A 23,762-nucleotide genomic window follows, 5' to 3' on the forward strand; every position below is an offset into this window, starting at 1 on the left:
AGAATGCCACAGCTTCACAGGCGCTAGTGTGTGGCAACTTGGTAATTTTCACACTAACTTCATAGAATCATGGAATCCCTACAGTATAGAAGAAGGCCATTCGGCCCAACAAGTCTGTATCAGCTACATCACACCTGGGCAAAACTCCAGTAACCCCACACGTTTACTTTGCTAATCCCCCTGACACGAAGGGACAATTTAGCATAGCCAATCCCCCTAACCTGCACATCTTTGTGCTGTCGGAGGAGACCGGAGCACCCGGAGGAGACCCACACACACACAGGGAAGAAAGTGCAAACTCCACAAAGAGAGTGACCCGACGCCAGAATTGAACCTGGGTCCCTGGCGCTGTGAGGCAGCAGCGCTAACCCACTGTGTCACCGTGCTGCACTTCATTGCAGTTTTAATGAAAGCCTCCTTCTGACAGTAATCAATAAACTTAGCTGGAGCTCTGGAGTCACATTTAATGTGATTGACTCTTAACTGCTCCCCCTGAAATGGTGTTGAATTAAAGAATCCCTACACTGCAGAAGGAGACCCTTTGGCCCATCAAGTCTGCAGTGATCACAATCCCATAAGATAGATGAGCAGAATGAGGCCACTCGGCCCATCGTGCCTGCTCTGCCATTCAATCATGGCTGATATTTTTCTCATCCCCCATTCTCCTGCCTTTTCCCCATTACCCCTGAGCCCCTTATTAATCAGGAACCTATCTATCTCTGTCTTAAAGACATTCAATGACCTGGCCCTCCACAGCCTTCTGCGGCAAAGAGTTCCACACATTCCCCACTCTCTGGCTGAAGAAATCCCTCCCCATCTCTGTTTTAAAGGATGGTCCCTTTACCCTGAGGTTGTGCCCTCTCTGGTTCTAGTTTTTCCTACTAGTGGAAACATCCTCTCCACGTCCACTCTATCCAGGGCCTCGCAGTATCCTGTAAGTTTCAATAAGATCCCCCCCTCATCCTTCTAAACTCCAACGAGTACAGACCCAGAGCCCTCAACCCATTCCTCATACGACAAGCTCTTCATTCCAGGGATCATTCTTGTGAACCTCCTCTGGACCCTTTCCAAGGCCGGCACATCCTTCCTTAGATACAGGGCCCAAAACTGCTCACAATCCTCCAAATGGGGTCTGACCAGAGCCTTATACAGCCTCAGAAGTCCATGCCTGCTCTTGTATTCTTGCCGTCTCACCGTGAATGCTGACATTGCATTCACAAGGGATGGTATGTAGCAACTCGGTGATTTTCACAGAAACTTCATAGCCTCGCTACAGAACAGATCCCTGGCTCTGTGAGGCAGCAGTGCCAACAACTGTGCCACTGTCCTGCCCCTGTTGAAGATACAGAGTTTATGACACCACCCTAGCGGGTCTGATCTCAAACAATGACCGGACAGAGTACAGGAATGAGATAGAGAATCTGGTGAACAGGTGCGGTGACAATAATCTCTCCCTCAATGTCAACAAAGGAGATTGTCATTGACTTCAGGAAGTGTAAAGGAGAACATGCCCCTGGCTACATCAACGGGGACAAAATAGAAATGGCTGAGAGCTTCAAGATTTTAGGTGTCCAGATCACCAATAACCTGTCTTGGTCCCCCACCCTCCCCATCTGCCAATGCCAACAATTTGTTCAGAAATCCCCACCAACGCCTCTACTTTCTGAGAGGACTAAGGAAATTCGGAATGTTAGCTACAAATCTCATCAACTTTTACAGATGCCCCACAGAAAGCATTCTTTCTGGTTCTATCACAGCTTGGTCTGGGCTCCTGCTCTGCCCAAGGCCGCAAGGAACTACAAAAGGTCATGAATGTCGCCCAGTCTCAACACACAAACCAGCCTCCCATCCATTGACTCTGTCTACACTTCCCGCTGCCTCGGGAAAAGCAGCCAGTATAATTAAGGACGCCACAAACCCCGGACATTCTCTCTTCCACCTTCTTCCATCAGGAAAAAGATACAAAAGTCTGAGGTCACGTACCGACTGACTCAAGAACAGCTTCTTCCCTGCTGCTGTCAGACTTTTGAACGGACCTACCTCGCATTAAGTTGATCTTTCTCTACACCCTAGCTATGACTGTTACGCTACATTCTGCACTCTCTCCTTTATTTTTCTATGAACAGTATGCTTTGTCTGTATAGTGCGCAAGAAACAATACTTTTCACTGTATCCCAGTACATGTGACAAAAATCAAATCTATGTACTCTATGAATGGTATGCTGTGTCTGTACAGATCAGTGATGGATCTGATGGTGTGCTGGGCTGAGGGACCCCAGTACTCTATGAACAGTATGCTGTATCTGTAGCCTGTATAGATCAGTAATGGATCTGATTATGTGCTGGGCTGAGGAACCCCAGTACTCTATGAGCAGTGTGCTGTCTCTGTACAGATCAGTGATGGATCTGATGGTGTGCTGGGCTGAGGGACCCCAGTACTCTATGAACAGTATGCTGTATCTGTAGCCTGTATAGATCAGTAATGGATCTGATTATGTGCTGGGCTGAGGAACCCCAGTACTCTATGAGCAGTGTGCTGTCTCTGTACAGATCAGTGATGGATCTGATGGTGTGCTGGGCTGAGGGACCCCAGTACTCTATGAACAGTAGTATACTGTATATAGATCAGTGATGGATCTGATGGTGTGCTGGGCTGAGGGACCCCACTACTCTATGAACGGTATGCCTAGATGCTAGGGGAGGAGCACATGGACCCTGGGGGGACGCTCAGACTGTGTCTGGACTCTGATTGGTTCTCAGGATGTCGCGCTCTGATTGGTTCCCCTCGCTCTTCCCTAAATGGTCAGTCTGGCTGAGTGACGTCAGCCGCGTCCAATCAACTCCCAGCTCCAGCCTCTGCTCCGTCTCCATTGGCTCCCGCTTGGGCCAATGGGGACCCGGTTTTTTCTGATGGACGTGTCCCCTCACCAATGAGAGCGCGGCGCGTGCTGGGCGCGGCCAATGGGCGCGGCGGGAGGCGGGGCCTGAGGCCAATGGGAATCGGAAGTAAAATGGCGGCCGTCATGAAGCCGGAAGGTGAGAGAGAGAGAGAGAGTATGAAAATAAAGATGGATATGGGGGAGATAGGGATAGAGAGAGAGGGAGAGTATGAAAATAAAGATGGATATGGGGGGAGATAGGGATAGAGAGAGAGGGAGAGAGAGAGAGTGTGGAAATAAAGATAGATATGGGGGAGATAGGGATAGAGAGAGAGGGAGAGAGAGAGAGACAGAGTGTGAAAATAAAGATTGATATGGGGGGGAGATAGGGATAGAGAGAGAGAGAGAGAGAGTGGAAATAAAGATAGATATGGGGGAGATAGGGATAGAGAGAGAGAGAGAGAGAGAGACAGACAGAGTGTGGAAATAAAGATTGATATGGGGGAGATAGGGATAGAGAGAGAGAGAGAGAGTGTGAAAATAAAGATAGATATGGGGGAGATAGGGATAGAGAGAGAGAGAGAGAGAGAGACAGACAGAGTGTGGAAATAAAGATTGATATGGGGGAGATAGGGATAGAGAGAGAGAGAGAGAGAGAGACAGACAGAGTGTGGAAATAAAGATTGATATGGGGGAGATAGGGATAGAGAGAGAGGGAGAGAGAGACAGACAGAGTGTGGAAATAAAGATTGATATGGGGGAGATAGGGATAGAGAGAGAGAGAGAGAGAGACAGACAGAGTGTGGAAATAAAGATTGATATGGGGGAGATAGGGATAGAGAGAGAGGGAGAGAGACAGAGTGTGAAAATAGATGGATATGGGGGAGAGATGGGGATAGGGAGAGAGGGGGGAGAGTGTGAAAATAAAGATGGATATGGGGGGGAGAGAGGGAGAGAGACAGAGTGTGAAAATAAAGATGGATATGGGGGGGAAGAGAGGGATAGAGAGAGAGGGAGAGAGACAGAGTGTGAAAATAAAGATGGATATGGGGGGGAAGAGAGGGATAGAGAGAGAGGGAGAGAGACAGAGTGTGGAAATAAAGATGGATATGGGGGAGATAGGGATAGAGAGAGAGGGAGAGAGACAGACAGAGTGTGAAAATAGATGGATATGGGGGAGAGATGGGGATAGGGAGAGAGGGGGGAGAGTGTGAAAATAAAGATGGATATGGGGGGGGAGAGAGAGAGAGGGAGAGAGACAGAGTGTGGAAATAAAGATGGATATGGGAGTGAAAGGGATAGAACATAGAACATTACAGCGCAGAACGGGCCCTTCGGCCCACGATGTTGCACCGACCAGTTAAAAAGCCAATGACCCTCTAACCTAAACCAAACCCTTTCCATCCATAAACCTATCCACGGATCTCTTAAACGCCCCCAAACTAGGCGCATTTACAACTGCAGCAGGCAGGGCATTCCAATCCCTCACCACCCTCTGGGTAAAGAACCTAGAGAGACAGGGAGAGAGACAGAGTGTGAAAATAAAGATGGATATGGGGGAGAAAGGGATAGAGAGAGTGTGGAAATAAAGATGGATATGGGGGGGAGAGATAGGGATAAAGAGAGGGAGAGTGTGAAAATAAAGATGGATATGGGGGAGAAAGGGATAGAGAGGGAGAGTGTGGAAATAGAGAGGGATATGGGGGGAGATAGGGATAGAGGAGGGAGAGACAGAGTGTGGAAATAAAGATGGATATGGGGAGAGAAAGGGATAGAGAGAGAGAGTGGAAATAAAGATGGATACGGGGGGAGATAGGGATAGAGGGGAGAGAGAGAGTGGGGGGAGAGTGTGAAAATAAAGATGGATATGGGGGAGAAGGGGATAGAGAGAGAGGGAGAGTGTGGAAGTAGAGGGGGATATGGGGGGGGAGAAAGGGATAGGGATAGAGAGAGAGGGTGTGGAAATAAAGATGGATATGGGGGGAGATAGGGATAGAGCAGAGAGAGAGTAGGAGAGACAGAGTGTGGAAATAAAGATGGATATGGGGGGAGAAAGGGATAGAGAGACTGAGTGTGAAAATAAAGATGGATGGGGGGAGATAGGGATAGAGGGGAGAGAGAGAGTGTGGAAATGGACAGGGAGAGAGACTGCGAAAATAAAGATGGATGGGGGGGAGAAAGAGATAGGGATAGAGAGAGAGAAAGTGTGTGGAAATAGAGAGAGAGAGGGATGGGGGGGAGAGAGAGAGACAGAGTGTGGAGATAGAGGGTAGAGAGAAGGAGAGTGTGGAAATGAGAGAGAAAGAGAGAGGGATAGAGGGAGAGAGTGGAAATGGATCAGGAGTAGAGAGAGTGAGAGACAGGGTGTGGAAATAGAGAGGGAGATAGGGAGGGTGTGGAAATAGAGAGGGAGATAGGGAGAGTGTGGAAATATATAGGGATAGAGATAGGGAGAGTATGTGGAAATGGATAGGGAGTAGGGAGAGAGAGAGGGTGTGGAAATAGAGAGAGAGAGATAGGGAGAGTGTGGAAATAGATAGGGATAGAGGATAGAGATAGGGAGAGTGTGTGGAAATGGATAGGGAGTAGGGAGAGAGAGGAAATAGAAAGATAAAGGGTAGAGAAATAGAGTGTGAAAATGGATAGCGAGTAAGGAGAGGGAAACAGTGTGGAAATAGAGAAAAAGAGAGAGGGGGAGGGAGGGGATTGAGAAAGGGATAGGGGATAGTGAGATAGGGAGAGAGACAGAGTGTGAAAATAGAGAGAGGGATAGGGGAGAGAGATTGTGGAAATAAAGGGATAGGGATGGGGATAGAGAGAGAGACAGTGTGAAAATAGAGAGATAGAGAGAGGGAGATGGGGGATAGGGATAGCGAGTGTGTGAACATGGATAGGGGGTAGGGAGAGAGATAGTGTGTGAAAATAGAGGGATAGGGAATAGAGAGAGTGTGAAAATAGATAGGGATAGGGGGCGGGAGAGAGAGAGAGACAGTGTCGAAATAGATAGAGGGATAATGAGAGAGTGAAAATGGATAGGGATGGGGATAGAGAGAATGTGAAAATAGAGAGACAGGGAGGGATAGAGATGGGGAGAGAGTGTGTGAAAATAGAGAGAGGTAGGGATAGGAGAGAGAGAGAGTGAAAATAGAGAGAGATCGGGATAGGAGAGAGAGAGTGAAAATAGAGAGAGATCGGGATGGGGAGAGAGAGAGTGTGTGAAAATAGAGAGAGATAGGGATAGGGGAGAGAGAGAGTGTGAAAATAGAGAGACATCGGGATAGGGGAGAGAGAGAGTGTGAAAATAGAGATAGGGATAGGGGAGAGAGAGCATGTGAAAATAGCGAGAGATCGGGATAGGGGAGAGAGAGAGTGTGAAAATAGAGATAGGGATAGGGGAGAGAGAGAGTGTGAAAATAGAGAGAGATAGTGGAGAGAGAGAGTGTGAAAATAGAGATCGGGATGGGGAGAGAGAGAGTGTGAAAATAGAGAGAGATAGGGATAGGGGAGAGAGAGTGTGAAAATAGAGATAGGGATAGGGGAGAGAGAGAGTGTGAAAATAGAGATAGGGATAGGGGAGAGAGAGAGTGTGAAAATAGGGAGACATCGGGATGGGGAGAGAGAGAGTGTGAAAATAGAGATAGGGATAGGGGAGAGAGAGCATGTGAAAATAGAGAGAGATCGGGATAGGGAGAGAGAGAGTGTGAAAATAGAGATCGGGATGGGGAGAGAGAGAGTGTGAAAATAGATAGGGATAGGGGAGAGAGAGTGTGTGAAAATAGAGAGAGATAGTGGAGAGAGAGAGTGTGAAAATAGAGATCGGGATGGGGAGAGAGAGAGTGTGAAAATAGGGATAGGGGAGAGAGAGAGTGTGAAAATAGAGAGAGTGTGAAAATAGAGAGAGATAGGGCTAGGGGGAGAGAGAGTGTGAAAATAGAAATCGGGATGAGGAGAGAGAGAGTGTGAAAATAGAGAGAGATAGGGATAGGGGAGAGAGAGAGAGTGTGAAAATAGAGGGATAGCATTGGGAAGAGAGAGAGTGTGAAAATAGAAATCGGGATGAGGAGAGAGAGAGTGTGAAAATAGAGAGAGATAGGGATAGGGGAGAGAGAGAGAGAGTGTGAAAATAGAGAGAGATAGGGATAGGGGAGAGAGAGAGAGTGTGAAAATAGAGGGATAGCATTGGGAAGAGAGAGAGTATGTGAAAATAGAGAGAGGGAGGGATGGGGATAGACAAAAAGAGTGAGAGAGAGGGGGATGGGGATAGCGAGAAAGAGTGAGAGACAGAGTGTGAAAATAGAGAGAGGGATGGGGGGGAGAGAGAGTGTGTGAAAATAGAGAGGGGATAGGGAGAGAGAAAGTGTAAAAATAGAGAGAGGGAGTGGGATAGAGATGGGGGAAAGAGAGAGAGACAATGTGTATGAAAATAGAGGGAGGAGAGAGAGAGAGAGCAAGTGAGTGTGAAAATAGAGCAGGATAGGGAGTGAGGGGATAGAGAAAGAGTGTGAAAATAGCAAGAGAGGGATGGGGAGAGAGTGGGGGCATAGAGAGGAGAGGGGATGGGGGGAAGAGAGAGAGCGAGTGTGTGAAAGTAGAGTGATAGAGGAGGTGAGAGAGAGGGATAGGTGAGAGAGCGAGAGTGAAAACAGAAGGATAGGGAGAGTGTGATAGAGACAGAGTTTGTGAAAATGAAGAGATAAGGATAGGTGAGAGAGAGAGAGACAGTGTGAAATAGTGAGAGGGAGGGATAGGGAGTGGGAGTGAGGGGATAGAGAGAGAGTGTGAAAATAGAGAGGGAAAGGGGATAGAGAGAGAGACAGAATGTGAAAATAGAGCAAGAGGGAGGAGAGAGAGAGAGACAGTGAGGGATAGAGGGAGAGAGACAGTATGAAAATAGAGATAGAGAGGGCGAGAGAGTAAAAATAGAGAGTGAGAAAGACAGGGAGAGTGTGTGAAAATAGAGAGAGGGGGGATGGGGAGAGATAGAGAGACAGTGTGAAAATAGGAAGATAGAGAGGGGGAGAGAGAGCAGGGGAGGGTGTGAAAATAGAGAGAGAGGGAGTGATAGGAGAGAAAGAGCATGAAAATAGAGAGAGAGAGGAAGAGAGAGGGATAGGGGATAGAGAGAGTGTGGAAATGGAGAAAGGGGGGGAGAGAGAGGGAAAGTGGGAGGAACAGGAGAGAGAGAGACAGATTGTGAAAATCAAGAGATAGGGAAAGAGAGGGATAGAGAGATGGAGAGGGGGAGAGAAGGATAGAGACAGAGAGGAATAAATGGAGAACTAGGGCTAGAGAGAGAGAGTGAGAAATAGAGAAGGGGAAAGGGAAGGGGGAGAGAGGGAAAGAGAGAAATAGGGATAGAGAGGGGGATGGGAGGATGGAGAGACAGAGTGGGGGGTACAGCGGGAACAGAGAGTGGAATAAATTGAGAGATCCAGCAGTAGAGTGAATAGTAAAGCACAGGTACAGAGAATTAACTGGCAAATAGAATAGAGAGAGGGCTGGATAGAGGAATGGATATCGAGAGTGAGATAGATAGATAAATACTCAAATAGAGAAATCGGGGGAGGAAAGTGAGCTGGAGAAAGAAATAGAGAGGAGGAATAAACAGGAATAAACCGAAGCAATAGAGGGAGAGAGAGGAATGAGTAGAGTGTATTCGAGAGAGAGAAGATTAAACAGGAGGGGGAGATGGGGAGGGAGAGGTGTGAGTGGGAGATCTGTTCCTCATTACAGGAACATGTTGATGCTGAAGTGATCCATTGGTTGTGTTGTAACTCACAATTGTCTGATGTCCCAGTCAACCATTGCTCATTGCAATACCGAGGGAGCGCCGCACTGTCAGAGGGTCAGTGCTGAGGGAGTGCCGCACTGTCAGAGGGTCAGTGCTGAGGGAGCGCCGCACTGTCAGAGGGTCAGTGCTGAGGGAGCGCCGCACTGTCAGAGGGTCAGTGCTGAAGGAGTGCCGCACTGTCAGAGGGTCAGTGCTGAGGGAGTGCCGCACTGTCAGAGGGTCAGTGCTGAGGGAGCGCCGCACTGTCAGAGGGTCAGTGCTGAGGGAGCGCCGCACTGTCAGAGGGTCAGTGCTGAGGGAGCGCCGCACTGTCAGAGGGTCAGCGCCGAGGGAGCGTTGCACTGTCAGAGGATCTGCGTTTTGCAGTCTAATGGAACTGCAGTGGTGAATGACCTGTTGGTGACCTGCATCATAATGTTCTGGTTTCCTTCACAGCTAGCTCCATAATCAGATTTACTCATCGATAAGCTGCAGATTCCTCCGGCTTTGATCTCCTGTATCCACCTCAGTCCCTCAGTGGGCACTGGAGGCCAGACCTTAAAACTGTCTTAAACCTCTACACCTCCCTCACCCTTGGAGGCCTGCCCCTTAACATCGAGCTCTCCCACCAATCTGTTGTCCCCTGAACTCAGATCACTCAGGTGATTTGGTTTCAGGTTTTACCTGAGGTCGCTGATGTAGAACTGCGTTTGACACCAGGCAGCACGGTGACACAGTGGGTTAGCGCTGCTGCCTCACAGCGCCAGGGACCCGGGTTCAATCCCAGCGGCACGGTGACACAGTGGGTTAGCGCTGCTGCCTCACAGCGCCAGGGACCCGGGTTCAATCCCAGCAGCACGGTGACACAGTGGGTTAGCGCTGCTGTCTCACAGGGACCCGGGTTCAATCCCAGTGGCACGGTGACACAGTGGGTTAGCGCTGCTGCCTCACAGCGCCAGGGACCCGGGTTCAATCCCAGCGGCACGGTGACACAGTGGGTTAGCGCTGCTGCTTCACAGCGCCAGGGACCCAGGATCAATCCCAGCGGCACGGTGACACAGTGGGTTAGCCCTGCTGCCTCACAGGGACCCGGGTTCAATCCCAGTGGCACGGTGACACAGTGGGTTAGGGCTGCTGTCTCACAGCGCCAGGGACCCGGGTTCAATCCCAGCGGCACGGTGACACAGTGGGTTAGCGCTACTGTCTCACAGTGCCAGGGACCCGGGTTCAATCCCAGCGGCATGGTGACACAGTGGGTTAGCGCTACTGCCTCTCAGTGCCAGGGACCCGGGTTCAATCCCAGCTTGGCTCACTCTCCTTGCGGAGTCTGCATGTTCTCCCCGCGTCTGCGTGGGTTTCCTTCATGTGGTCCAGTTTCCTCCCACAGTCCATAAGATGTGCAGGCTATGGGGATTGGCCGTGCTAAATTGTCCCTTAGTGTCCAAAGATGTGTAGGTTAGGGTGGATTGGCCATGATAAATTGTCCCTTAGTGTCCAAAGATGTGTGGGTTAGGGTGGATTGGCCGTAGGAAATTGCCCCCTTAGTGTCTGAAGATGTGCAGGTTGTGGGGAATAGCAGGGTAATTATGTTAGGTTACGGGGATAGGGCCTGGTTAAGATGCTGTGTGTGAGAGTTGGTACAGACTCAATGGGCAGAATTGGCCTTTGGTGCGCTGTAGGGTGTTGTCTGATTGCTGCTGCTGTTAAGGATGTAGTGTAAAGGTGAGTTGTTGTTAGTTTCCTTGCGTTGTGTTTGGGAGAGCTGGCTGCTGTGTTATATGTGATAACATTGATGGGAAGTGGGAGAAGATGCAGTGTGTAGAGTGCTGTGTGACAGACTCAGGTGGCTGCTCTGTCCCTACCATTCGTGGTTTAGTAATTGCCCCGTTTTCTCCCCCCTCCCAATTGTGACTCCAGGCACCCTGTAATAGCTCACACCGTTCTCTGTCTGTGAGCGGGTGTACAATTCAGCCATGGTGGGTTAGTGACAGCACTGCCCTGGACCTGACATGCTTGCATTGCTGCCCTCTGTGTCCCTGGCCCTGTGCTGCCAGGTACATACGGTGAACCCAGCAGTGGCTGTATCCTTGCATATGCTGTGGGATGTGAGGAGCTGTGTAATGTGTGTGTGTGCGAAGGTGATTGTGTATATTATGCCGCTCCCCTGCTACTGCAATGTGTTGTTGTTATTGTTTAACGAGAATCAGGGTGCCTCGACCCTGCCAAACACCAGTATTAGGTCATGCTTGGAAATATTTTCACCCTGAGCTGCTCTGCGCACCTTATCCACTGACAGGGAGGTGAGTGCAGGAACCGAGTCCACCCTTTATTTATGTTTTGTTTGGTGAGTTACGAGGGTGAGATTTCTGGGTGGATTCTTGTTTCTCATTCACCGTCACAGCTCCTGTCAGCCTTGTGCGTGGTCAGTAATCGCTGGTGGTGTCTCCCTCTCTCTCTTGCCCATCCACGTGGGGTGAAAGGAGGGGGGGGGTCAGATGGCACGGAACTTTGTAGCTAAAATAAATTCTCTGTCGAAGATGTTGTTTCATTCTGAGGGACCTTGTTAGTTCTGTGTACGTTCTGGCACAGAGCAGCCTCAGGTTCTGGTTGCTGCAGTGCTATACTCTCTGCTGGGTGTAAAGCCCAGTCAGTTTACGGGCAGTCTCTATGAAGAGTGTGTTGGTGAGGGTGGGAATGGCACTCTCCACACGCTACCAGCCCCGTTACTGAGCTCCAGCAGTTAGTTATCTCCCTGTGGAACAAGGCAGACACGAGTAACTTTGTAAATTAAGCTGTGAAATAGCGCTGCAGCTATTTAGGGTCGGGGTGGAGGGGGGCGGAAATCTGTGGATGTGGCGGGGGGGGAATCTGTGGATGTGGCAGAGGGGAGGAATCTGTGGACGTGGCAGAGGGGAGGAATCTGTGGACGTGGCGGAGGGGGAATCTGTGGATGTGGCGGAGGGGGAATCTGTGGATGTGGCGGAGGGGGGAATCTGTGGATGTGGCGGAGGGGGAATCTGTGGATGTGGCGGAGGGGGAGGATTCTGTGGATGTGGCGGAGGGGGGGGGAATCTGTGGATGTGGCGGAGGGGGAATCTGTGGATGTGGCGGGGGGGGGGGAATCTGTGGATGTGGCGGAGGGGGAATCTGTGGACGTGGCGGGAGGGGGAATCTGTGGACGTGGCGGGAGGGGGGAGGAATCTGTGGATGTGGCAGAGGGGGGAATCTGTGGATGTGGCGGAGGGGGGGGGAATCTGTGGACGTGGCGGGGGGGAGGAATCTGTGGATGTGGCGGAGGGGGGGGAATCTGTGGATGTGGCGGAGGGGGGAATCTGTGGATGTGGCGGAGGGGGGAATCTGTGGATGTGGCGGAGGGGGGGGGAATCTGTGGATGTGGCGGGGGGGAGGAATCTGTGGATGTGGCGGAGGGGGAATCTGTGGACGTGGCGGGAGGGGGAATCTGTGGACGTGGCGGGAGGGGGGAGGAATCTGTGGATGTGGCAGAGGGGGGAATCTGTGGATGTGGCGGAGGGGGAATCTGTGGATGTGGCGGAGGGGGGAATCTGTGGATGTGGCGGAGGGGGGGGAATCTGTGGACGTGGCGGGGGGGAGGAATCTGTGGATGTGGCGGAGGGGGGGGGAATCTGTGGACGTGGCGGGGGGGAGGAATCTGTGGACGTGGCGGAGGGGGAATCTGTGGACGTGGCGGAGGGGGGAATCTGTGGACGTGGCGGAGGGGGAATCTGTGGACGTGGCGGAGGGGGAATCTGTGGATGTGGCGGGGGGGGGGGAATCTGTGGACGTGGCGGAGGGGGGAATCTGTGGACGTGGCGGGAGGGGGAATCTGTGGATGTGGCGGAGGGGGGGGAGTCTGTGGACGTGGCGGGGGGGGGGAATCTGTGGATGTGGCGGAGGGGGGAATCTGTGGATGTGGCGGAGGGGGAGGAATCTGTGGACGTGGCGGGGGGGGGGGAAATCTGTGGACGTGGCGGAGGGGGGAATTTGTGGACGTGGCGGAGGGGGGAGGAATCTGTGGACGTGGCGGGGGGGGGAATCTGTGGATGTGGCGGAGGGGGAGGAATCTGTGGACGTGGCGGAGTGGGGGGGAAATCTGTGGACGTGGCGGAGTGGGGGGGAAATCTGTGGATGTGGCGGAGGGGGGGGGAATCTGTGGATGTGGCGGAGGGGGGAATCTGTGGACGTGGCGGGGGGGGGAATCTGTGGACGTGGCGGAGGGGGAATCTGTGGACGTGGCGGAGGGGGGAATCTGTGGATGTGGCGGAGGGGGGGGGAATCTGTGGACGTGGCGGAGGGGGGGGGAATCTGTGGACGTGGCGGAGGGGGGAGTCTGTGGACGTGGCGGAGGGGGGAGTCTGTGGACGTGGCGGGGGGGGGGAATCTGTGGACGTGGCGGAGGGGGGGGGAATCTGTGGACGTGGCGGAGGGGGGGGGAATCTGTGGACGTGGCGGAGGGGGGCGGAATCTGTGGATGTGGCGGGGGGGGAGGAATCTGTGGATGTGGCGGAGGGGGAATCTGTGGATGTGGCGGAGGGGGAATCTGTGGATGTGGCGGAGGGGGAATCTGTGGATGTGGCGGAGGGGGGCGGAATCTGTGGATGTGGCGGGGGGGGGAATCTGTCGATGTGGCGGAGGGGGGAATCTGTGGATGTGGCGGGGGGGGGCGGAATCTGTGGATGTGGCGGAGGGGGGAATCTGTGGATGTGGCGGAGGGGGGCGGAATCTGTGGATGTGGCGGAGGGGGGAATCTGTGGATGTGGCGGGGGGGGCGGAATCTGTGGATGTGGCGGAGGGGGGAATCTGTGGATGTGGCGGAGGGGGGAATCTGTGGATGTGGCGGAGGGGGGAATCTGTGGATGTGGCGGGGGGGGGAATCTGTGGATGTGGCGGGGGGGGGAATCTGTGGATGTGGCGGAGGGGGGAATCTGTGGATGTGGCGGAGGGGGGCGGAATCTGTGGATGTGGCGGAGGGGGGAATCTGTGGATGTGGCGGGGGGGGCGGAATCTGTGGATGTGGCGGAGGGGGGGAATCTGTGGATGTGGCGGGGGGGGAATCTGTGGATGTGGCGGAGGGGGGAATCTGTGGATGTGGCGGAGGGGGGAATCTGTGGATGTGGCGGGGGGGGGAATCTGTGGATGTGGCGGGGGGGGGAATCTGTGGATGTGGCGGAGGGGGGAATCTGTGGATGTGGCGGAGGGGGGCGGAATCTGTGGATGTGGCGGAGGGGGGAATCTGTGGATGTGGCGGGGGGGGCGGAATCTGTGGATGTGGCGGAGGGGGGGAATCTGTGGATGTGGCGGGGGGGGAATCTGTGGATGTGGCGGAGGGGGGAATCTGTGGATGTGGCGGAGGGGGGAATCTGTGGATGTGGCGGGGGGGGGAATCTGTGGATGTGGCGGGGGGGGGAATCTGTGGATGTGGCGGAGGGGGGCGGAATCTGTGGATGTGGCGGGGGGGGGAATCTGTGGATGTGGCGGAGGGGGGCGGAATCTGTGGATGTGGCGGAGGGGGGCGGAATCTGTGGATGTGGCGGAGGGGGAATCTGTGGATGTGGCGGAGGGGGGAATCTGTGGATGTGGCGGAGGGGGGCGGAATCTGTGGATGTGGCGGAGGGGGGCGGAATCTGTGGATGTGGCGGAGGGGGGCGGAATCTGTGGATGTGGCGGAGGGGGGCGGAATCTGTGGATGTGGCGGAGGGGGCGGAATCTGTGGATGTGGCGGAGGGGGGGGAATCTGCAGACGTGGCGGTGCGAGGGGGATGTGCGGACGGGGCGGTGCGAGGGGGATGTGCGGACGGGGCGGTGCGAGGGGGATCTGGGAACGGCCGGGGGAGAGGGATCTGGGAAAGGGCGGGGGATATCTGGGAGTGGGTAAGGGGGCGGAATCTGTGAGCGGGGCAGAGGGGGGAATCTGCGAGCGGGGCAGAGGGGAGAATCTGCGAGCGGGGCAGAGGGGAGAATCTGCGAGCGGGGCAGAGGGGGGAATCTGCGAGCGGGGCAGAGGGGGGAATCTGTGAGCGGGGCAGAAGGGGGAATCTGCGAGCGGGGCAGAGGGGGGAATCTGCGAGCGGGGCAGAGGGGGGAATCTGCGAGCGGGGCAGAGGGGGGAATCTGCGAGCGGGGCAGAGGGGAGAATCTGCGAGCGGGGCAGAGGGGGGAATCTGCGAGCGGGGCAGAGGGGGGAATCTGCGAGCGGGGCAGAGGGGGAAATCTGCGAGCGGGGCAGAAGGGGGAATCTGTGAGCGGGGCAGAAGGGGGAATCTGTGAGCGGGGCAGAGGGGGGAATCTGTGAGCGGGGCAGAAGGGGGAATCTGTGAGCGGGGCAGAGGGGGAAATCTGCGAGCGGGGCAGAAGGGGGAATCTGTGAGCGGGGCAGAAGGGGGAATCTGTGAGCGGGGCAGAAGGGGGAATCTGTGAGCGGGGCAGAGGGGGGAATCTGTGAGCGGGGCAGAAGGGGGAATCTGTGAGCGGGGCAGAGGGGGAAATCTGCGAGCGGGGCAGAAGGGGGAATCTGCGAGCGGGGCAGAAGGGGGAATCTGCGAGCGGGGCAGAGGGGGGAATCTGCGAGCGGGGCAGAGGGGGGAATCTGCGAGCGGGGCAGAGGGGGGAATCTGTGAGCGGGGCAGAAGGGGGAATCTGCGAGCGGGGCAGAGGGGGGAATCTGCGAGCGGGGCAGAGGGGGAAATCTGTGAGCGGGGCAGAAGGGGGAATCTGCGAGCGGGGCAGAGGGGGGAATCTGTGAGCGGGGCAGAGGGGGGAATCTGTGAGCGGGGCAGAAGGGGGAATCTGTGAGCGGGGCAGAAGGGGGAATCTGCGAGCGGGGCAGAGGGGGGAATCTGCGAGCGGGGCAGAGGGGGGAATCTGTGAGCGGGGCAGAGGGGGGAATCTGCGAGCGGGGCAGAGGGGGGAATCTGTGAGCGGGGCAGAGGGGAGAATCTGTGAGCGGGGCAGAGGGGGGAATCTGTGAGCGGGGCAGAGGGGAGAATCTGTGAGCGGGGCAGAAGGGGGAATCTGCGAGCGGGGCAGAGGGGGGAATCTGTGAGCGGGGCAGAGGGGGGAATCTGCGAGCGGGGCAGAGGGGGGAATCTGCGAGCGGGGCAGAGGGGCGCTGGCTTTGATTCCATCGCGGAGAATGTCTCCACGTTCAGCACCACAGAGTGATAATGACTGTGGTTAAGGTGCAGCTCTGGAACTGAACCTGCCACACAGACCCGGGGGCAATACGCTGAAAAGATTGTCACACAATCCCAGCTCATTGTGTACTGGGCTGCAGGGAACTGACCATGAGCGTTTCCGATCCGCAATGCAAATCCATCACCTGCGCACACCTCCACGAGAACTTCTCCAAACCGAAAGGGACTGGGTTCTCAATGGATACAAATCCCTGAGAGAGTGGGCAGTATATATAAACCTAAACCTCACACACACCCCACCCGAGAGAGTGGGCAGTATATATAAACCTAAACCTCACACACACCCCACCCGAGAGAGTGGGCAGTATATATATATATAAACCTAAACCTCACACACACCCCACCCGAGAGAGTGGGCAGTATGTATCAATCTAAACCTCACACACACCCGACCCGAGAGAGTGGGCAGTATATATAAACCTAAACCTCACATACACCCGACCCGAGAGAGTGGGCAGTATATATAAACCTAAACCTCACACACACCCCACCCGAGAGAGTGGGCAGTATATATAAACCTAAACCTCACACACACCCCACCCGAGAGAGTGGGCAGTATATATAAACCTAAACCTCACACACACCCCACCTGAGAGAGTGGGCAGTATATATAAACCTAAACCTCACACACACCCCACCCGAGAGAGTGGGCAGTATATATAACCCTAAACCTCACACACACCCCACCCGAGAGAGTGGGCAGTATATATAAACCTAAACCTCACACACACCCCACCTGAGAGAGTGGGCAGTATATATAAACCTAAAACTCACCCACACCTGACTCGAGAGAGTGGGTAGTATATATAAACCTACAACTCACCCACATCCCACCTGGGAGAGTGGGCAGTATATATCAATCTAAACCTCTCACACACCCCACCCGAGTGATCGGGCAGTATATATCAATCTAAAACTCACACACACCCCACCCGAGAGAGTGGGCAGTATATATCAACCTAAACCTCACAGACACCCCACCCGAGAGAGTGGGCAGTATATATCAACCTAAACCTCACAAACACCCCACCCGAGAGAGTGGACAGTATATATCAATCTAAACCTCACACACACCTGACCCGAGAGAGTGGGCAGTATATATAAACCTAAACCTCACACACACCCCACCCGAGAGAGTGGGCAGTATATATCAACCTAAACCTCACACACACCCCACCCGAGAGAGTGGGCAGTATGTATCAATCTAAACCTCACCCGCACCTGACTCGAGAGAGAGTGGGCAGTATATATCAACGTAAACCTCACACACACCCCACCCGAGAGAGTGGGCAGTATATATCAACCTCAACCTCACACACACCCGACCCGAGAGGGGCAGTATGTATCAATCTAAACCTCACACACACCCCACCCGAGAGAGTGGGCAGTATATATCAACCTAAACCTCACATACACCCGACCCGAGAGAGTGGGCAGTATATCTGTCGAACACTGGGGTACAGTACTGGTGGGGACGGGTCTGTCTCTGTATAACACTGGGGTACAGTACTGGTGGGGACGGGTCTGTCCCTGTATAATACTTGGGTACAGTATTGGTGGGGACGGGTTTGTCGCTGTATAACACTGGGGTACAGTACTGGTGGGGACGGGTCTGTCACTGTATAACACTGCGGTACAGTACCAGTGGGGACGGGTCTGTCTGTGTATAACACTGGGGTACAGTACCGGTGGGGGACGGGTCTGTCGCTGTATAACACTGGGGTACAGTACTGGTGGGGATGGGTCTGTCGCTGTATAACACTGGGGTACGGTACTGGTGGGGACGGGTCTGTCGCTGTATAACACTGGGGTACGGTACCAGTTGGGGTGGGTCTGTCGCTGTATAACATTGGGGTACAGTACTGGTGGGGACGGGTCTGTCACTGTATAACACTGGGGTACAGTACTGGTGGGGACGGGTCTGTCACTATATAACACTGGGGTACAGTACTGGTGGGGACGGGTCTGTCACTGTATAACACTGGGGTACAGTACTGGTGGGGACGGGTCTGTCGCTGTATAACACTGGGGTACGGTACTGGTGGGGACGGGTCTGTCTCTGTATAACACTGGGGTACAGTACTGGTGGGGACGGGTCTGTCCCTGTATAATACTTGGGTACAGTATTGGTGGGGACGGGTTTGTCGCTGTATAACACTGGGGTACAGTACTGGTGGGGACGGGTCTGTCACTGTATAACACTGCGGTACAGTACCAGTGGGGACGGGTCTGTCTGTGTATAACACTGGGGTACAGTACCGGTGGGGACGGGTCTGTCGCTGTATAACACTGGGGTACAGTACTGGTGGGGATGGGTCTGTCGCTGTATAACACTGGGGTACGGTACTGGTGGGGACGGGTCTGTCGCTGTATAACACTGGGGTACGGTACCAGTTGGGGTGGGTCTGTCGCTGTATAACATTGGGGTACAGTACTGGTGGGGACGGGTCTGTCACTGTATAACACTGGGGTACAGTACTGGTGGGGACGGGTCTGTCACTATATAACACTGGGGTACAGTACTGGTGGGGACGGGTCTGTCACTGTATAACACTGGGGTACAGTACTGGTGGGGACGGGTCTGTCACTGTATAACACTGGGGTACAGTACTGGTGGGGACGGGTCTGTCTCTGTATAACACTAGGGTACAGTACTGGTGGGGACGGGTCTGTCTCTGTATAACACTGGGATACAGTACTGGTGGGGACGGGTCTGTCGCTGTATAACACTGGGGTACAGTACTGGTGGGGACGGGTCTGTCGCTGTATAACACTGGGGTACAGTACTGGTGGGGACGGGTCTGTCTCTGTATAACACTGGGGTACAGTACTGGTGGGGACGGGTCTGTCTCTGTATAACACTGGGATACAGTACTGGTGGGGACGGGTCTGTCGCTGTATAACACTGGGGTACAGTACTGGTGGGGACGGGTCTGTCGCTGTATAACACTGGGGTACAGTACTGGTGGGGACGGGTCTGTCGCTGTATAACACTGGGGTACAGTGCCGGTGGGGACGGGTCTGCAGCTCTTGTCTCTTGCTGCCTGATATCTGGGTTTGGGTGTTGATGGCTGGATCACCTGTTATCCTCCATGCTTATTTTCTTGATGGTTTTGCTGAGTTGTGGTGGGCTGCCGTTTTGAACGGCTGCAGTCCAGATCATGATGAAGCTGCATATTTTCTTTAAATCTGCATTCACACACACAGGGTGATGAATGATTGGAAATGTGTTGCTTGTCGGGTGTTGTTGATGGAAGAAAGATTAAATGATGAAATAATGTTTGCTGTGTTTGGTGTTTGCGTGTCTGTGATCGCTCGTGTGAGAGCAGCTGCCTCTGCTCATTGTCTCAGCATTTGGATATCCAGGCTGATATTTGCATGGGTAATGATGTCTCTGGGTGTGCTCGGTTCTAGTCTCTCTCTCTTTTTCTCTGTAGATGTGTGGCAATTACCCCCTGAATCTCAGCTTCAGCACAATAATCAAGGGAAATGTTGTAGTGAGGACTGGGGGAGTGCCGCACTGTCAGAGGGTCAGTGCGAGGGAGTGCCGCACTGTCAGAGGGTCAGTGCTGAGGGAGTGCCGCACTGTCAGAGGGTCAGTGCTGAGGGAGCGCCGCACTGTCAGAGGGTCAGTGCTGAGGGAGCGCTGCACTGTCAGAGGGTCAGTGCTGAGGGAGTGCCGCACTGTCAGAGGGTCAGTGCTGAGGGAGTGCCGCACTGTCAGAGGGTCAGTGCTGAGGGAGCGCCCGCACTGTCAGAGGGTCAGTGCTGAGGGAGCGCTGCACTGTCAGAGGGTCAGTACCGAGGGAGTGCCGCACTGTCAGAGGGTCAGTGCCGAGGGAGCGCCGCACTGTCAGAGGGTCAGTGCCGAGGGAGCGCCGCACTGTCAGAGGGTCAGTGCTGAGGGAGCGCCGCACTGTCAGAGGGTCAGTGCTGAGGGAGTGCCGCACTGTCAGAGGGTCAGTGCTGAGGGAGCGCCGCACTGTCAGAGGGTCAGTGCTGAGGGAGCACCGCACTGTCAGAGGGTCAGGGCGTTCTGAAGGATATTCCCTAGTCGCCACACTCCAGCATTTGTTTAGACAGAGAGTGGCATGGGGATGGGGAGAGGATGGGTGGATAGGGAGGGGATTTGGATGAGGGGAGGGAGAGAGGGTGTGGCTGCGGAGAAGGGGTGTGGATACGGACAGTGCACCCCCCCCCACCCTAGACCCCCCTGCCCCCCCCGCCCCCTGCCTGGGTTGCTGCGGGACCCCCCCGCCCCCTGCCCGGGTTGCTGCGGGACCCCCTGCCCCCTGCCCGGGTTGCTGCGGGACCCCCTGCCCCCTGCCCGGGTTGCTGCGGGGACCCCCTGCCCCCTGCCCGGGTTGCTGCGGGACCCCCTGCCCCCTGCCCGGGTTGCTGCGGGACCCCCTGCCCCCTGCCCGGGTTGCTGCGGGACCCCCTGCCCCCTGCCCGGGTTGCTGCGGGACCCCCTGCCCCCTGCCCGGGTTGCTGCGGGACCCCCTGCCCCTGCCCGGGTTGCTGCGGGACCCCCTGCCCCCTGGCCCGGGTTGCTGCGGGACCCCCTGCCCGGGTTGCTGCGGGACCCTCTGCCCCCTGCCCGGGTTGCTGCGGGACCCCCTGCCCCGTGCCCCCTGCCCTCTGCCCCCTGCCCTCTGCCCGGGTTGCTGCGGGACCCCTGCCCGGGTTGCTGCGGGACCCCCCGCCCCCTGCCCGGGTTGCTGCGGGACCCCCCGCCCCCTGCCCGGGTTGCTGCGGGACCCCCCGCCCCCTGCCCGGGTTGCTGCGGGACCCCCCGCCCCTGCCCGGGTTGCTGCGGGACCCCCCGCCCCCTGCCCGGGTTGCTGCGGGACCCCCTGCCCCCTGCCCGGGTTGCTGCGGGACCCCCTGCCCCCTGCCCGGGTTGCTGCGGGACCCCCTGCCCGGGTTGCTGCGGGACCCCCTGCCCGGGTTGCTGCGGGACCCCCTGCCCGGGTTGCTGCAGGACCCCCTGCCCGGGTTGCTGCGGGACCCCTGCCCGGGTTGCTGCGGGACCCCCTGCCCAGGTTGCTGCGGGACCCCCTGCCCGGGTTGCTGCATGACCATGTTGAACTCCTGGGCAGCCCTTCAGGCTTTTTATAAAACTGGTGGGCCTGGTGTTTGTGTGGTCACCATAGTGATCGGTGAGCTGTGAAAGGGATCTGTGCCTCCCAGCTTGAATTGCACTCCAGGCTGGGAACCTGATCTGCTGAGAGAGACAGAGGAGCCTGGCCTGGCCCTGTGGTCAGAGGCAGAGAGCAGGAGGCTGAACTGTGAACCATCACACAGGGTATCCACACAGCCCTGGGGCGCTCACATTGCTCAGAGATGGTCCCCACCACACGTTGTGCAAAGATGCTTCCCACTTCACTTTTATTTCTGGAAGGCCTTGAACAAAGTGCCACATAGCAGAATGTTAATAAGTTAAGAGCCCAGTGTGTTCAGGGTAAGATTCTGGCATGGGGCGAGGATTGGCCGACTGGCAGAAGGCAGAGAGTGGGGTTAAAGGGATCTTTCTCAGGGATGGCAGCCAGTGACTAATGGGGTGTCTCGGGGGTCAGTGCTGGGAGTGTGACTTTTCACAATATACACTCACGATTTGGAGGAAGGGACTGGAAGGCAGTGTTGCTGAGTTTACGGGTGATACAAAGATATGTAGAGGGAGGGGTAGTATTGAGGGAGTGGTGGGGGACTGGAGAGGGACTCGGACAGGCTCTGACCCGGTGTGTGTAGAGGGAGGGGTAGTATTGAGGAGCGGTGGGGGACTGGAGAGGGACTCGGACAGGCTCTGACCCTGTGTGTGTAGAGGGAGGGGTAGTATTGAGGGAGCGAGGGGGGGACTGGAGAGGGATCCGACAGGCTCTGGACCCTGTGTGTGTCGAGGGAGGGGTAGTATTGAGGGAGCGGTGGGGGACTGGAGAGGGACTCGGACAGGCTCTGACCCTGTGTGTGTAGAGGGAGGGGTAGTATTGAGGGAGCGGGGGACTGGAGAGGGACTCGGACAGGCTCTGACCCTGTGTGTGTAGAGGGAGGGGTAGTATTGAGGGAGCAGGGAGTGGTGGGGGAGGGACTCGGACAGGCTCTGACCCTGTGTGTGTAGAGGGAGGGGTAGTATTGAGGGAGCGGGGGGTGGTGGGGAGGGACTCGGACAGGCTCTGACCCTGTGTGTGTAGAGGGAGGGGTAGTATTGAGGGAGCGGGGGGACTGAGAGGGACTCGGACAGGCTCTGACCCTGTGTGTGTAGAGGGAGGGGTAGTATTGAGGGAGCGGGGGGTGGTGGGGGAGGGACTCGGACAGGCTCTGACCCTGTGTGTGTAGAGGGAGGGGTAGTATTGAGGGAGCGGGGGGTGGTGGGGGAGGGACTCGGACAGGCTCTGACCCTGTGTGTGTAGAGGGAGGGGTAGTATTGAGGGAGCGGGGGGGGACTGGAGAGGGACTCGGACAGGCTCTGACCCTGTGTGTGTAGAGGGAGGGGTAGTATTGAGGGAGTGGGGGGGACTGGGGGAGGGACTCGGACAGGCTCTGACCCTGTGTGTGTAGAGGGATGGGTAGTATTGAGGGAGCGGGGGGGGGACTGGAGAGGGACTCGGACAGGCTCTGACCCTGTGTGTGTAGAGGGAGGGGTAGTATTGAGGGAGCGAGGGGGGGACTGGAGAGGGACTCGGACAGGCTCTGACCCTGTGTGTGTAGGGGAGAGGGGTAGTATTGAGGGAGCGGGGGGTGGTGGAGAGGGACTCGGACAGGCTCTGACCTGTGTGTGTAGAGGGAGGGGTAGTATTGAGGGAGCGGGGGGTGGTGGGGAGGGACTCGGACAGGCTCTGACCCTGTGTGTGTAGAGGGAGGGGTAGTATTGAGGGAGCGGGGGGTGGTGGGGAGGGACTCGGACAGGCTCTGACCCTGTGTGTGTAGAGGGAGGGGTAGTATTGAGGGAGCGGGGGGTGGTGGGGAGGGACTCGGACAGGCTCTGACCCTGTGTGTGTAGAGGGAGGGGTAGTATTGAGGGAGCGGGGGGTGGTGGAGAGGGACTCGGACAGGTTCGGAGAGTGGGCAGATGGAATACAGTGTGGAAAAGTGTGAGGTTATGCATTTGGAAGGAGGAATGGAAGCAGAGACTATTTTCCAAATGGGAAAATGCTTTGGGAATCGGAAACACAAAGGGATTTGGGGAATCCTTGTTCAAGATTCTCTACAGGTTAATGTGCAGGTTCAGTCGGCAGTTTGGAAAGTGAATGTAATGTTAGCATTCACAGTGAGAGGTTGAGAATACAAGAGCAGGATAGACTCCTGAGGCTGCACAAAGCTCTGGTCAGACCCATTTGGAGTATTGTGAATATAGAAACACAACAGTGCAGGAAGAGGCCATTCGGCCCATCAGGCCTGCATGGATCACAATCCCACCCAGGCCCTATCCCCAAATATTTACCCACTAATCCCTCTAACTTACACATCTCAGGACACTAAGGGGCAATTTTAGCACGGCAATCAACCTAACCTGTACAGCTTCGGACTGCGGGAGGAAACCGGAGCACCCGGAGGAAACCCACGCAGACACGAGGAGAATGTGCAAACTCCACACAGACAGTGACCCAAGCCAGGAATCGAACCCAGGTCCCTGGAGCTGTGAAGCAGCAGTGCTCACCCACTGTGCCGCCCTTATTTTGCAATTTTGGCTTTTTGAGCAGTTTGGGCCCCGTATCTAAGGAAGGATGTGCTGGCCTTGGAAAGGGTCCAGAGGAGGTTCACAAGAATGATCCCTGGAATGAAGAGCTTGTCGTATGAGGAACGGGTTGAGGACTCTGGGTCTGTACTCGATGGAGTTTAGAAGGATGGGGGGGGATCTATTGAAACTTACAGGATACTGCGAGGCCCCTGGATAGAGTGGAT

At 55.4% G+C, this 23,762-nt stretch overlaps 1 protein-coding gene across 1 annotated transcript in view; it reads left to right on the plus strand.

Annotated features, from left to right (window-relative positions):
- Positions 1–2,985: 2,985 nt before the first annotated feature.
- Positions 2,986–23,762, plus strand: part of LOC145340130 (calmodulin-binding transcription activator 1-like) — a gene marked incomplete at its 3' end in the record, with an annotated part of 43,358 nt that continues 22,581 nt past the window's right edge. Inside the window, 1 exon segment of the mRNA XM_080184557.1 lies at positions 2,986–3,036. Within this exon segment, the coding sequence (XP_080040683.1) occupies positions 2,994–3,036 (43 nt within the window).

The sequence above is a fragment of the Carcharhinus amblyrhynchos genome, unplaced genomic scaffold (assembly GCF_965287045.1).
Source record: "Carcharhinus amblyrhynchos unplaced genomic scaffold, sCarAmb.v2.hapA scaffold_793, whole genome shotgun sequence".
Taxonomy (NCBI): Eukaryota; Metazoa; Chordata; class Chondrichthyes; order Carcharhiniformes; family Carcharhinidae; genus Carcharhinus; species Carcharhinus amblyrhynchos.